Source organism: Mesitornis unicolor, unplaced genomic scaffold (assembly GCF_000695765.1).
Source record: "Mesitornis unicolor isolate BGI_N332 unplaced genomic scaffold, ASM69576v1 scaffold5341, whole genome shotgun sequence".
Classification (NCBI taxonomy): Eukaryota; Metazoa; Chordata; class Aves; order Mesitornithiformes; family Mesitornithidae; genus Mesitornis; species Mesitornis unicolor.
Genome location: NW_010161554.1, coordinates 55681 through 72321, shown reverse-complemented (window position 1 = coordinate 72321; position 16641 = coordinate 55681). Strand labels below are relative to the sequence as shown.

General features: G+C 39.0%; 1 protein-coding gene across 1 annotated transcript in view; it reads right to left on the bottom strand.

Moving 5' to 3' along the window:
• The window catches only part of USP25 (ubiquitin specific peptidase 25), a gene marked incomplete at its 5' end in the record, with an annotated part of 72251 nt that overhangs the window by 20159 nt on the left and 35451 nt on the right, over nt 1–16641 (bottom strand). The window contains 9 exons of the mRNA XM_010193343.1: nt 2810–2880; nt 3562–3770; nt 5558–5719; nt 6008–6103; nt 6894–7021; nt 10557–10705; nt 12058–12131; nt 12831–12907; nt 13782–13913. Coding sequence (XP_010191645.1) covers nt 2810–2880; nt 3562–3770; nt 5558–5719; nt 6008–6103; nt 6894–7021; nt 10557–10705; nt 12058–12131; nt 12831–12907; nt 13782–13913 — 1098 coding nt within the window. The remainder of the gene's footprint in view (nt 1–2809; nt 2881–3561; nt 3771–5557; nt 5720–6007; nt 6104–6893; nt 7022–10556; nt 10706–12057; nt 12132–12830; nt 12908–13781; nt 13914–16641) is intronic.

Below are 16641 nucleotides of genomic sequence, written 5' to 3'. Positions count from 1 at the left end.
AGCGTGATGAATGAGAGCTTCTTCACTTACACGTCTTTTAAAAGTATCGTGGTGATCGAATAATTTTAGCCTGCTGAAACAGCACATGCAACATAAAAAGGAGAACTATCTTCCCTGCTACGCACAGAGTATGTCTGAATGACAACAGCTCAGCTAGGATAAAAAAACTGAGACCATTTCTGCTGTCACAGTCTGGACTATAGATAAATGGTCTATTTAACATAAGGTGTACTAAATATTTGTTGCAAATACTATTTGAGCACCACAATAATTAGGAATCATAAATACCTATGTAACTATGGCTTGAGAAACTGCTCTTCCAGGCTATATGCGAGTGCTGGAGATTTTGCAATCCCCCCTTGAACTGTAAAGCTGTCTGACTGCACAGCAGCTGGAATCAGACTCTCATCCCACAGACCAAACTGCACTGTAAATCTCCCAAACACAAGAAGTATATACAGAAGAAATCTTAGCAAGTCCTTAAATCTGAATGTTCTGAGGTTTTTCTGTTATCAAAACAGTGTGAAAGCCTTCTTAAAATGATTACAAGCCCACGTGTAGGCAACATAAATATATACAGATCCTGATTTAAAAAAGAAAAAAAAGTGAAATCTGTTTAGACTTCAACATTAAGATTCCCTTACCCTAATATAGGGCATTAAAGTCCTAGGTGATTTTCAATAATTTTACTTAAAATCATGTTAACTGTGTCAGCTTGAGGGCCTCTGCTCTTCGTCCCAGCTCTGGAGGACCAGCTGTCAATCATTCATGCTGAGTTTCTAGGAAGGTGCCCCACAGGGGTCTGTGACTGGGGTACAGGCCAGTCCAGTGCCAAGAGGCTTCTCCTGCGATAAGCCATTATATCAACAGCACTTAGCGGCACAGGGCAACACAACAAGTAAACAGTTGGCATTAAGCTTCTTAGCTTATGCTCAGTACTCAGGAAACAGAAAGGGAGCTTCACCACTCTTCTCACATGGAGCTACAGAATAGGGACAGCAAAGCTAATGTCAAAGATGAATTCCCACAGGAAAAACAGATGTGTCATTTCCTCACAGCAAGTTCATGGAAGGAGGGAAATACTTAAATAAGCAGCTGATGAAGTCTATTCATTCAGGAGGACGAGACAAAATAAGAATTTCAGGAATATAAATTTCACATGAAAATTTGTAAAAAGGTTTTTACAGACAACTGTATTTCCTTAGAATCAAAAGGGACACAAGGAGATGATTACAAGCTTCTTAAATAATTCATACAAACACTAAAAAGTATCCTAAAAAAAAAATATATGTTTTCCTTAAAAAGTCTAGTTTTATACACCCAGACCGTACTGTCTCACAAGAGAAAAGCTTTCAGTCCTACAATCATATCATTCAGAGGAAAATACCAATACTGTGAAACTGCTCCCAGAGGATGGGGCTATCCAATTACCCAGATGGAGAGGTAGGCAGGGGGAAAGTAGACAGCTCTGTGCCCCTGCCTTCTTCCTATTGTGCCAAAACACCCAGAGGGACAAAGCCAGCTGAGCTGCAGAAGGTCAGCCTTCGCTTCCAGCCTGGGATTTCAGATGGGTTCAGGCACCTACTTGCTCCCTAACAACCACTTAACACTATTAGTTTCAGGCATTGCACAGGAACCCCCTCTGCAAATCTATACATCATCTTCATCCGCCTCCATTTTTGGACTTCTGTTTCAAAAGAAAAACAAAACAAAACAATCTAGTCTACATTATACAAATCTGCACTAGAACAAAGTGCTTCACCAAGTAAACTCCTCCTCCTATTTTAATGATTGCTAACTAATATCTTGTCCATCCAGGGGTATTTCTTCCTATAACACCCAAGCCAACACGTAGGCTGCGTTAAGGGGAAAAAAATGCCTGCTAGTAGCAAGCTTAAAGAAAGCCATCTAGGCAAGCCTGCCTGAAATCTTTAACATCAGAGTTCAGCTGCCAGGAACTATTACAAACCATGTACAAAATGAAAATGTACCTCAAGGAAAACTGTAAGCTGAACAGATATTACTTAGAAGGAAAATAGTTCTTTCTACTAACAGAAAGTTAACAGAGGAAGTAATCCTGTACCTCAAAACCTGTCAAAGTGAGTGAACATGAGTATGTGAACATAGAAATACCAGAGGAGCTATGACTCTGTAGTAAACCATTCTAAAAATGCTGTTCAGATTACACAGCATGAGAATCTCCCTAAAAGGCAGCTTAGACTAACAGTTAACGTTGCGACGGATATTAAATCTAGACAGAGTTTTAAAAAAAACCCAACAAACCCCAAAACAACAACAACAAAATAAACCACTGACATTATTAACTGCAAATTAAGATCGGGAGCCTTGAATACCCAAGTATTAGTATTGAAGATGCAATACACAATTACAATAAGCATTGAAGTGTAAGAATAATAGTTTCTCGCATTTAGTGCTTTGCCACCTTAAAGCCACAAGATTACCTAGCCATATAGCCAAATTGGAGTGAGAAAATTTTATTGTGTTATACAAAAACTGAAGTTCTGCATTCACATCAAAAAAGTGGATCAGTGAGAGAATATATTTGGGCTTTTAATCACAAAGTTGCTTAAACTTCAGTATGTCACCTGCAAAATATTGTAACAGTGTCTTTCATCTTACTGTGCATAATTAAAAGGACTGCAAAACCCATTATGACTTTCCAATAAAATTTCTCAAACCACTATATGTAATTGTTGCATACTTGCTCTATTTTCAAGCATCTAAGAACTTCAATGAAAGTGACAAAAATGATCTATTTTGAATTATCTCATGCAGAAATCATACTTACTTGGACCATTGTTTTGTCAGAGTACATCAATTCAATTGTCCGATGTATTCTAGATATACTTTCTTGTAAATCTAAAAGAAAAATAAAAAATAAGCTCTCTTCCATAAGGTTGCATAATTGCACATGGCTACATCTTTATTTGATCTCATTAAAAGCCAGACAAGGGTGTGTTTCACATTTGGTGCATCCGTTTATCTACCTACATACCAAGCACTAAACCTTCTCAGATGATAAAACAGAGAGTGATTCGTGATATGCTGCTGCTTGTTTCCTAGCCCACCCCTGCTGGAACAATTGCTCCCCTTGTTTCCCTCAGAGCAACAGAACAGACCATAAGTTCTATCCACTCCAAAAAGCCTTTGCTCAGAAATTTGCTGATTTTTTCCCTTATGGAAGGGGTCACTCTAAGCTAAACTCCCTCACAGAGCACCAAGTCATAGCATGGGCCCAGCCACTATCACACTGGCAGCTCAGACACTTCTGCAGCATGGATCCTACCTCTGTTTCTGCTCTCCTCAACACCACCTCAAAACCTGTGCTGAAATACCTGTGTATGCTTCACTCTATGCCCAGTTTACATCTTCAGCCTATACACTCCCTAGTCTACGACAATCTCGGACTGACTTCCCTTCCTATGTGCTCTAGATAAGTACAAAACAAACAACTCAACACACACGTGGACATGAAGGCAATTCCCCCTACTTCCACAAATCTCTCTCACAGAAAATGCATTCTGTGGCTTATGGCCTTACCTCTAGTGTCATTCTCTACTTCAGTCCTCCAGCGATGTAAACAGCCTTCTAGAACAGAAAGCTCCTCCTCAGTGATGTGCCTCGGCGCTGGGTGCATTGGCAGATCAGGAGGAATTCGTGATTGTGTGAATGGCTTATGTATTACTGATCTTTGTACAGGAGATGTGCTTGGAACATCTGAAGATGAAGGCCCCTGCTGCTCTACTGTGCTGCATTCATTCAAAACATGAAATACTAACATTGAGTCATCGTATATACAAACCAAAAGCCACACCATAAATAAGCTTTGCATCCAAAAATAGAAATTATAAAGGTGATGATTTCCTACAGTGCAAACCAGGAAAGGTACCTACAATATCAGTAGGGAATTAGTATGTAAATCCTGAAAACTTTGTGGTGCGCTACATGTCACCACAGTAACAACTCTGGCTGCCATTACCAAAGATAAAGGAATCTGAATTAGATCAGTCAAGCCACAGTTTGTGTTACTTGAAATGCTATTCAAAACTTTCAAATAACGTCATACAAGTAATCAGTGTGGTCTGAAACATTTACTGCCAGACTGCAGAGAAAAATAAAGCCACAGCAGCTTGCCTTCGGCCCACTGACCATAAAATCCAATAAATACAAGTTCTCTGTTTAGTAACTTCACATCTTATGCCTAGCAAACTTTCTTTCCAATCACCTACCTATAATTTATGTTAACTGAACAGCAACAACTAAGGGACCTCCGATATTCACGGCACACTGGAAATTTAGCACAAAACCATCTAAACTTGTTCCAAACAAGTCTTGTAACTCAAACAGCAAAGCAGCCAGCTTATGAGAATTCTACAAGGGCAGCAGAATAACATCAGAAAATAGTATCTGTTACACATTTTTCACTTCTCATCAACAGGAGCACTTATATATAATCATATGTATAACAGGAATCTGAAGATCTTTCTAGCAAGAAACTGACTTTTTACTTTGTGTACAGCATCAAGATACAGCCCGAGGAACCTGGATTCTTCAGCAGTGTAGAAGGTTCTGCGAACATTAAGAACTGACCATATCACTCCACATAACATGCTGATGTGCTTCTACAGGTTGACAAAAAAAAGTTGTAATACTCACATTGTTGCAGAACAAACTTCCCATATAGAAGTTTGAACAAAGTATATTACTTCCGATACTGTATTTCATGCAAACAATGGTAGCTTTTAAAAGCTGTTTTTCTTATCAATCATCATGATTTCTACTGGCATTATTATATCAGTAAGACATCTGAAATATTTTAAAGACTTTTTAGATTAATTTACTTAACTTCTCTACAAAGTTAAGCATCTTGACTGGACCAGAACCTAAAACCTTACTAACCAAATGCAATATAAAAAGCTCTGTTGTAAACTGTTAGTGTCCACCTAGCCAAGTCCTATCCTAAGTTATACTCTTAACTGTTACAAAGAGTTAATAGCTTCAATAATGAGAAAAATAACATTACTGGACCTTTATCTCCCTGATACATTGCTGTTTGAGAATCTTGGTCAGAAACGTAAGCTGCAAAGCAGAAAGGGAGCTTCGCTCCCAGACAAAAAGTAACAGATAAACTATACACCAGAAACACTGAAGGTCTACAGCACATACACCCTGCCCAAATTCAGATTCTTAAAACAATACACTTGGGCAGCAGTGACCTCACCAGATATTGTGCCTGTCTGGAATTGTAGGTGGAATTGTACTTAGTTTGAAAACGGTAATTCTCCACCTAAAGACATTTATATAGGCATGTGATACAAACACAGATTACTAACATTTTGGTTTATGTAAATCTGTTGTGCTGAAAAATACTACTAGAAAGGGAGCAGACACATTATGCTATATCCCTTAGGAGAGGCCTAGTTGTATTAGTCCGGTGAATGAAGCAGTTAAACTTCCTCCCCTCTCTCTCAGCACCCAGGCTTCCACTGACGGGATGAGTGGCCTCTCACCTTGGGGAGCAGGTGGCAGCCCTTACCTGGGCGATGTCTGGGCTGGCAGCGTGCCACTGGCAGGGGCACTAGCACCCAGGTCATCGACGGGAGACGTGCACACCGGCTTGCTGGAGGCAAACTCCAAGGCATACTGTAGGACATCTACCAAGGGGAATCGTTTAGGACCAGAACCATAGCTTAAATATCTGTTAACCACAAAACGTATTAATGCCATGACTCACATATACAAAAAAAAAAAAAAAGTATTATTTTCTGGTTGACTACAGTTAAATAAAGCAAGCCTTTCCTAGCATGTTTAATGCATCAGAACTACCACGATGATACACAGTTTCCAAGGAAAACTAAGAGAAAAAGAGATACAGCAGGGCAATTTAGAGCAAATAACTACACACAAAGTGCATAGTTGAAAGCAGTTATTCTGTGCAGCCCATAGTATTATTTGCAGTGACACTGGGAACAGTTATCTATAGTACCGTTCTAATCTCTGCTGTAAAACTGTGAGGTACTCTTTGAGTCTCTTGATTTCATCCCGTTTAATTCTTGTTATTTCTCTGTTTTTGTGCATATACCTGTAAAACAAGAAAGTCAGAAAGAGGTGTCAGTCCATAGTATTCCAACACTGGAACTGAGGTCTGTACCCATCAGTCATACCACTTACTGCTAATAAAAACTAAACCTCTCTAGAACCTTGTGTTACCTACAACACGTTACGCAGTAAAACAGAACTGAGAAGAAAACCATAACCCCATTAAGCCTCCCCCCCACAACTTTCAGAAGATGCTTTATCCCCAGTGTCAAACCTCTGCTCATAACATGGATGTGTCTTTCAAATGTATACAAACACATACCAGAAAGCTTCTGAATTAAATGGTTTAAGTAGCAATCACATAGCAATACTCCTGTTTCATTGTTTAGGCTCACAAATAACATTCAGCATCTAACGGAAAGCCAAGTATTTCACCTCTACATATAAACAGCACACACTGATGTTGAGAATCCTCTTCAATCCATGCAATCTATCTAGAACACCATGAAATATCTGATTACTCATCCTCTTTCCCAAATGGACTCATAAACAATGCGATTTTTCAGAGTATTTTGCCTGTCTACACAACTACCTAGTAATAAATTAAAAACTGAAGTGTAAGCAGGTTTTGGCACAAAATAGCAGTAGGTCTTACATTGTTATCTATGTGCATCTTCTGAAACAGATAAAACTCATAAAAATTATAACTTGTCCAACTACAACAGAGATTTACTGCAATTTAAGCAAGTACAAGATGCACCACCAACTTCATCAAACTCATGAGATGTCATTCGTATTCATATAAGGACTTTGTTGACAATATTATACTGTACCTGTCCAGATACAAAATTGGAGGAAATTCTAATTTGTTGTGTATCTTCTCTGGTCTCCCCAAAGCCTGATTAAACTCAAATCTTGAGAGCTCAAAAGTTAAGACAGGAGGAAGCTCAGTGAACCAGTGCTGAACAAAAGAAAAACAGAAAACTCCACAATGAATGCCTTCCAATAGCAGAACTTCAGTAATAACGTTACAATACCTGCACAATGACATAGGTATAGCATAAAATGGTTTTAGCTAGTGGATCGGCACAAGCTTTCCGAAGTACCCAACTGTCACCTTCACTGTAAACACAGACCATTTGACACCCATGCTGCATCAGAGCTCTTCAACTCATCTATCACTATCAGCGTTAAAGCAGAGCAGGCGGGAAGGCTTCTTCCTTTCACATTTGTCTCGCCCGTACCAAAAGTGGCCTACGCTTGAACCCACCTGCACTGCCAACTGTCCTCTTCTCCTTTACCTCTCTAAGGCCACCCAGAGTTGTTTATACTGTATCGAGTGCTCTTCCCGCAAGCTGCCTCAGACTCAAGATTCTGACCCTTTCATTCACCTGATACCGCTCAAAGTTACTAATGACCTCCTCTTGAGCAGGGTCAGTGAGTACCGAGTCCGATGAGCTCTTTCAGCACTACAAAACCGATACTTTTTCTTGAAATCTCCTTCCTACTGACAGACCTGAAGTTTCTGCTCATGTCTCTAATCATGGCTAATCCATCCATGGACCAACCCATCACCTCCCCAACTGCATCACCTTATCTCAACTGTCTTTGAGTACCTAAACAGTTGTCTCTCTATCTAACACACTTTGGATGTCTAACCATCAACTCAAGCTCCCCTGATTCCTGTGGACACCAAATGTCTTGAATAGTCTTTCCTTTCAATACCTCCATGACAGCCTTTTCTTCCTGCACTCAGGGCTGAAATTCAGATCTAGGTTCTCATCACTCCACATCTCAGTGCAATGTTTCTTCTCTGCTCCCTTTGCCTGGCCTTAATGCACGGAGCCTTATCACATATACAGATTTCCAAGATGTTGCTGCATTTTCTTAGTTCACTGCCTTCAGCATCACTCATATCTGTTTACAGGCAAAATGAACCGTCTTCCCCTTTCTTGCCTATGTCAGCCTCCACTAACTGCTTTTTCAGTCATAAAGGAGACAATAATGACTTTTCTCTTGCAGCAACTACTTCACGCAGTAATAAATAACAACGCTGAAGTCAGCAAAGCCACACCACAAACCTTCCCTAAAACTCTTTTATGGCGAGGCCCCCAAACCACTTAACGATGACTAAGCTGCTGATGTGCTGAAGTTCATCAGCCATGATGCTGACAAACATCTAATTTCACTTCTAACTCCACGTATGTGCACTGACCTCCATCTTCTTTTGAATTTGGATTTAAGTTCAGGGAACATCTCTTTCTTCTGTTTGTACATTAGCTCACTTGCTCACACCCTACTCCACAGTTGAGGCTTTTAGGCATCATTATGATAATAATAAAAATAATAATCAATTAGCAAAATACCTCATTAAAAGCAATGGTTGGATCAAGGGAAAAAGGAGTTACTTCCAGGATAAAATGGACCTTTCAACACATGCAGCTACCACATTAATATTATTCCCTTTAAACTTTGATATCTACCAGCTCGGATAAATGCCACTTGAAGTCTTTGGTCAGCAGAGACAGACTTTGTTAAAACTACAAGAAATTCAGCTTCCTTCAGTATTTCCAAACCTTCCAGTACTGTAACATCTTTATGTCTAGCCTAACTAGTAACAGCAGCAACCATTATAAATTACTTCAGTTGAGGGAAACATAATGAATTTACTTGGCCCTGGTAATAATGGAGTAATGTTTTTTCAAGATTAGGACTTAATGCGTTACCTTTCTTGTTTTGCCACTGTTGTCAATCTGCCATATGACTATTTCACTTCCATTGCCACATGCTCAGAAGCCAAGCTGATTAAAAACCTGACAGTTTCATAGAACTCAAAGCTTAACACTCTAAACTTGTACATCCTTCTGTTCCCCATAGTTTCCTGCCACTGCAGGTTAAAAAAAACTCTCAAACCCAAAACAAACCAAAAAAACCCAAGTCTGATATTTCTGTCAAGCATTTATAGCTGAATGCAACAAACTGGGTGCACACAGGTTTCAACTGACAACCTCAAGTCCGTAAGATTAACAACCTTGCTCTTATAGTAGGTACATGTAAGATTTTACCTCGCATAAATAAACTGAGCTTTTAATTGTACCAAGATATTTATGAGATTTTTTTCTTCCAATTATATTTCAGAAAACATGCTCATTATAAGAAGTAATTTCTAGAAGCATTGGAAGAAAAAAGAAAAAAGTAAACATCCTGTGAAAGAAGAACACATCCAGTAAGTTGTGTAAAATGCTTAACATTTGATTTGGTTGATCAATAATTGATCAACAATAGCTAATCAGGAAAAGGGACTGCAAAAGGGATGCTGTAAAACCTTTATATTTCCAATTTGGTGTTATCAGCAACTTCGGACTGGAGAATGATTCCAGTTTGTGTCACTAGGCTTAGTAATTATACCCTGTATGTACACCCATATACAAGGAAGCAAAATTTCATTACTGCAAAAGACTGACATCAAGGAAGAAACTATTCCTGAACTTTTTACTTAAGTAGAAGAAACCTCTTAGGATCTTTCAAAATAACTGTGAAGAAACGTGAGTGACTGTGTAAAGAGAAAGTAGCTCAGCCTTTACAAGCAATGCAAATTCTCCTATTTCCAGATCAATAACCCACAGGTTTTTAGAGAGAGCTCTGCCAGAGAAAAAGGCTGGGTGTATACGTGCATGCCAGCAATAAGGAGGGACCTTTCGGAGCACATCCTCTTGGTCTTACAACCATCAGTCCAACCTTTGCTTAACCTGTGACCTCTACACAAGAAATCTCATCCGTCACCTTATCCCAACACCATACACTGCATACCCCACTTCTTAGAGGGGCTCCATTTGAGTCCCCCCACCCATGCCTCCAGCATGCTCTGACATTTGGCAGCCTCCTGACCCAGCAAGAGCTCTCCTGGGAGGAAAAGCAGTCCGTAGAGCAAGTACTGACTGTCCACTACTGTGAGCAAAGAGGAGATCTGCCCACTGGAGGGAGCAAAGAGGAGGATGCTGGGAAACGCCAGTGAAAAGGGATGAGGGGAAGAAGGGTTGGGTACTAGGGAATTACAAGACAGAGCACAGAGGAGTAACATCAATGCTCCAAAGCAGTGGTCACACACACAGCTCAGGGTTGTTGTTTACAGCATGGCACAGAGTGGCAAGTCAAAGCAGAGGTCAGCTACCACAGGACATTACACCCATGACCCCTCTGGAGATCCAGTATCAGCAACAGGTGGGAACCAGCCAGTGCCAAATCACTGTAAGCACTTAACTGTGCCAGCTTTTAATAAGCATGAACTTCACATCTTATGAAAAATACAAATATATGATACTCCAGACACTCCAAGAGAGATATGATTGGTTTGTTAATTTGGGAGGGTTTGTGCCAGACATCAGAACCTGCACAACAGCAGGTCACACACAGAAAAAAACCCCACAAACCCCAACGAAGAATAAAGAGCACTATAACAACACCCTGAGAGAAGCCCACAGAAGCACTTAACTCACCTCCTGACCAGACTTTGCAGAGTTTTCTGAATGGAGAGATTCAATTTCCCCTTCAATCATCGCAGCTTCTAGGCACTCGTGCAGATCTTTAAAGCCATTAACCTGGAGTGGATACTGGCCAAACATTTCTGTGTTTTCAAATTTTTTACCTTCACATAAGAAATGAAACAGTTAAGGTTTTAGGAACAAACATTCACCCTTAAAAACAACTCCTAACAACCCTAGGTCACCTGACCTAGTCTACTATACAATACCCATGCTTTCTTACTGAACAATTCAATTATATATATGAAAACAAGTTACTTGGAAAACTGGGCTGAATGCAGTATTAAAAATTACTTTCTTTTCCTCTTCAGCTCATTTTTTATACTGTTTTTCCATCTACTGGTGATAAGCAAAACTCAAAAGGACTTGGCACCACAGATTTACACATATAAATCAAAGTCATCCTCCCGCAAATAGCAGCTCAGTAATACAACCGTACATTGTGTCACCAAAGTCAGTGGAACTGCTGGTATGAAGCAGCCCTTTGTATAAGCACATTTTGCAAAAATAAGCCAACAAAGATAGCATTCATGATTTCCGTCCTGAGCACAAGATCATAATTTGGTAACAATCTATAAAGATGTAAGCTCAAACATGAGGTGAAATGCAGGTAACAAGTGATTTCAATCTACAGTTTCAATTTATTTCACCTCAAAATCAGTATCAAGCCTTCTTACATCCACCAGGTTTTCTCACTGGTTTGGTTTTCACACATCCCCTCAGTTAAGATGAGAATGTAAGGGATGAAAATAGCCCAAAGCAAAGGAGCAAGAATGCTAGCTAGTAGCAAGGAACCTGCAGAATGGTTTTGAAAAAAAATTCACTCTTGGGATGGGGGACAGAATCACCAACAGTAAAAATACTTTCACAACTGGTGGCCTCCAGGAAATTGAGAACACTCAATTCTGCAGCTACTAAACACATGCAGAAAAAATAAAGGGAAGCTTGTTGTACAGTCTCTTCCTCCTCAGTACTATTTCCAACACTGCCCTTGAGCAGGCTTCCACTCACTTGTTTTCAACAAACTACTTTCAAGAGGGTGAGTTATCCATACCATTAATTGTGCAGAAGAAAATGCAATAATTGACATTTTAAACTGCAATAAATGAAGCAAGAGAGTGTGAGAGACTAGCTCAGTGAATAACAGTAACTTGCCTTCTGTATACCATTAATAAATAGCAAAAGTGCCCTGATGATAATTTCTTGCAAACATTTTTGGTCAGCGCTCAGCTCCTGAAAGTTACCAAAACAGTCTTTCTGGACCACTGCAGTTCACTACCTTTACCTTCAGTCTCATATTCTTAAGACAAACCTTTTGTCACAGACCAAACACATATTCTCCAAGTATACTTCTGCAGAAGTCGCTAAAATACTACAACTCTGTCCTTCCCCTGTGTTCTTAGACAAGCACTGAACAGACAGGAGTGCAGAAGTCCAAAACAATTCAGATGCATACCTTCAAGTACACCTACTGCTAGAAATCGTCCATAAAACAGCTCCACCATTGGATTCTTTGGTTTCTCTCCATCCCTGAAAACAGAAAGCATGTTAGCGAAAAATCAAACACAAAGCTATGAACTTTTATAAAACTGAGGAGAATATTCTGACTTCATTATGGAAAGGCTGCTTATTTTACTCAGTTACTGTTCTTTAAGTTTTGTACTTTAATGACAACAACAGTGATTCACGTATCTGCAGTGATAAGTATATTCTGAAAGCAAAGTTACACAAGTGCTTCCTTCTAGGAAAGTTTATGTAAATCAGATTCAATTCATGAGTGGTTAAACTGCACAAAGCCCTTGTAAAAACTATTTCCAGCAACACTCTAGAAACAATTATGTATTCAAAAAGACAGTCTACAAGTGTTCACTTATACAAATGATGAGTATTCGCTTGAGAAGAGAAACAGGACCAAAGTTTTCAAGTATCTAAACTACAGGATTGAAAAGCAAAACTGCATACAAATGAAAAAAATCCTAACTGATTAAGTACAAAACACATATCTACTGTTTACATACTTTGGATTTCATTCAGCAAGATTTCTAACATGAAATAAGAAGGTGAAAAAAGACAATTCATGGAAAACTGAAGGCATTGGCACATATGGAAAAAACAAGCTACAGAGTTGGCTCTTTTTCAGCCATACAGGGAGAAGTGGATTTCTGGTTGCTTGGTTTGCTTTTTCTCATCAAAATATTCAATACACAGAGCTCGAAAATAAAATCTTACCTCTCTTCTTCAGCTTTAATTTGGAAGGCATCTTCTAGCCAATCTAACAATTTGTGTGTAAATTCACTAACATCTTGCTGTTGAAAAATATAAAGTGATCAGTATATGTTTATATATGTAGCAGAACACAATGAAGTGTCACCTTACAAGACCAGTATAGCAGTATAGCTACTCCCCGCCAAGAGCTCCAAAATCACACCGTGTCTAAGACTACGCCATGATTGGTTTTTTACGGGTGGCTCTCAGAGCACACTAAGGCTCTGGTGTTCCTCAGCATTACACTGTCCTGTGATCCCTGTCACTTGGGCTCAGCTTTCATACCATGCTAGTCCAAAGGCATCTGATGAATCCCATTGTCCAAACCCCTTGGTATCTAACAAGTGGTGACTAATATTACTTTCATCGAGCACTAAAAACTCAGCATGCTGTTGTAATTAAACAGCCTAGTTACAAACCTATGTGGGAAAAATAAAGCATCTGAAGAAAAAGTTTTTTCAGAAAAGCAAAATATACCCATTGTGATTTAGGTGAGCATCCTGAATAAGACTATTAGAACCCTCCAAACCAGTATCTATACAGACAAATAGTATACTAGAACTGTACCAGACCTGGATGTACTGTTAGAAGAACAAACCTCTTTCAAAAACCACAGACTTAGAAGCTAAACTAAACCCTGAAAGCAAGAATGTGGAACCATTAGTTTCTAAAATAACAGGAAGACAGCATACAGAATAAAATAGCCATGCTGTCCAGAATTTTTTTTTAATTATTTTTGAATAAAAGTGACCAGAGATCACATACTAACAGAGAAAAAGCTCAAAGACTCTGATAATTAGAAGTTTCTTTTCTGTGGACATTTTTGAATTATTGTCATCCATTTGAAGTATGTCCTACTGCCAGATGACCATAGGAAAACATGCATAAGCTTGAATGAAAATACACAGAAATTACCTGTTGGGAATCATTTGATTTAAAAGCATCTTTAAGGATCGCTCTTGATGGGTCAACATATTTTCTCTTCGAACCAACTAGAAGGGCAAAGAGGTACCTCAATTCACGCATGAAAGGCAGATTCCTGTGTTCCTGTGTTCGAAGAAGAATTTAAATATTTAACCATGTGGTAACAAAAAATCTACTTTACAGAAGCGTTACCCAAGGAACTAAGCGTATATCCAGCCAATCATCATCATAATATATAAGCTTACTTGTAGTACTACCAAGGTAGTATTGCATGCCTTTTACTTGTCAGTTTTACAAAGTAATGTAGTTCTCTTGGAATAAATTTACCTTTCACAAACTGAAAGCTCCCTGTTTGACTTGAAATTATGCTGAATGGACAAGTGGACAAGCTTGAGTTGTATTTTAAGACAGAACTGCTGTGCCTGAGACTTACAAAGCCTTAAGTAATACACTGCAACAATAAGCATTGATTTTATTGAAATTAGTATTGTTCTATACCTCTAGCAGAATTTCTTGTGAGCCTATACACTGCCTATTACCTTTTTAAGCTTATTTTTCACTCAAGACCAAATTTATAAGGTATACACAATTCATGATTATTTCTCTTGACAGAAATAAGAAAAAGAGCCTGCTCTCCTTTCTGCCTATTTAAGTATAGTTCATGGGGAAAATGGAGTTATCTTTCTGGTTTCCAGGAGAGAAGCAGAAGACATACTTTATGCATGTCAAACGAAAAGCAAGTAAACTGAAACACAAATCCATCATACAATAGATTAAACCACAGGTTACAAATGCTGTGGAGACTGGCTATCGTTCATACTCCTGAGTACATAGTTGACAAATACCTGCAAAACTAAAACCCATGTAATACCCTCTTGTATTTAGAACAGAGTATCGTTCAAAGGCAGCAGAGATGTCAGATGCTGGTCAAACTGGAATTACTTGATGACAAACTATGTCACATACTCATCAAAGAGCAGACCTGTTCAGTGACTCCTGCGTGAATCCAGCATGCATAAAGCTTTTTGTACATAAAGTTTGTTTTATTTCAGCTTTAAAAACCAAGCATGGCAAATTGGAATATGTTCTGCATAATACCTAAAAAATACTTCCAGTCACATAAATCCCCAAGGTTTACTTGCTCCTCTACTCCGCCTTACAAAACATCTGCCAAGTCTAAACAATGTTCACAGAAAAGGCTGAAGGCTTCATCAAATACCACTCTAATTCAGCATTAGATCATCATAATTTAAGATAAAAATCAGTCTCCCATTTACATATTTAAAGCACTTTATAACAACAAAATAGGAAACAAATTGTGAAAGTGATTTTTTTTCTTACAATTTTCGTGGAGTGATCTATCAGACCTTTGATGGTCAGAGGGCTGGAGCACCTCCCCTATGGGCACAGGCTGAGAGAGTTGGGGCTGTTCAGCCTGGAGAAGAGAAGGCTCTGGGGGGACCTTACAGTGACCTTCCAATACCTGAAGGGGTCCTACAGGAAAGCTGGAGAAGAGCTGTTCAGTAGGGCATGTAGCAATAGGATGAGGGATAATGGTTTTAAACTAGAAAAGGGTAGATTTAGGTTGGATACCAGGAAAAAGGTCTTCAATATGAGGGTGGCAGATCACTGGAACGGGTTGCCTAGAGAGGTGATGGAGGCCCCATCCCTGGAGATATTCAAGGTCAGGCTTGATGGGGCTCTGAGCAACCTGATCTGGTAACACTGTCCCTGCTCACTGCAGGGGGGTTGGACTGGATGATCTTTAAAGGTCCCTTCCAACCCATAATATCATCATATACACAATATAAAGAATTGACCACAGAATACCCTAGATCTCACTTTCCTTTTGTTAAATCTGAAGTACGTAGGCATTGAGTATTATTGCATTACTTACCCAAAGTTATACTACTAATTTGGCTGTTACAAGCATACTTGTAGCTTTAAGCTGAAAACTGGCTACTGATGTCAGTAGGATTACTCAGAACAAATATCTCTGTAAAGCCTATAAAAGTTCTCTAAAACTAGAAAAATAGTTTTTTTGTTTTTTGAGAAATCTTGATTTAATGCATTAGGCATGATCCTTGACCAGATTATGTGGGTATTACCACAACAAACAGTGATTCTGACTAAACAAAGCCTAAAATCTTTAAAAGGTCGTGAGCCAGTTTCCAAAACAAGGTATATAGTTCCTCAAAGAACTTGCACACTTAAACAAAACAACTAATAAAGCAATCACAGCACAGCATACAGCTCTCAGTTTCAAAGTGTACTGTAGGTACAGCATCACACACAAAAAAGAGATTAATTTTGAAATAAAAACTGTATGGAAAGTTCATAATGAAAACATTCTATTTTACCACATATCCTGTCTGCATAAATAACTGCTTCATACACTGATGTTCAAACAATTCATAATTAAGAAATGCTTCTAAAGCAATCTACATGTTTAATACATAGCAAACATTCATTATTGCCAATCAGTATGCCAGGACATCAGCAGAACAATAATGCTGAAACAGGGGGAAGGATGTGCTAACCTGTAGCACAGTAACCCACTTCCCCTGATAATAAAACATTTCCTGAACATACCATTGAGGCCAAATATTTAGCTGCTCTCCCTGCACAGAGCAAAAAGGATCAGTTCATACAACTGCAAGAGGTAAGAGAACTGGGAGAGCAGAGAGGCTGCAGTAACCACAGAGAACCATATTCGTTCTACAGAAAGAAGCTGAGGAAGATGTCAAGGACAGAAAATGAAAATTCAAATGACAAAGAACAAAAATGGGTCAGAGACCTTAAGTGTACGCCCAAGTTTACAATCCAGAAAAACAAAGCCCAGTGAGCTGAG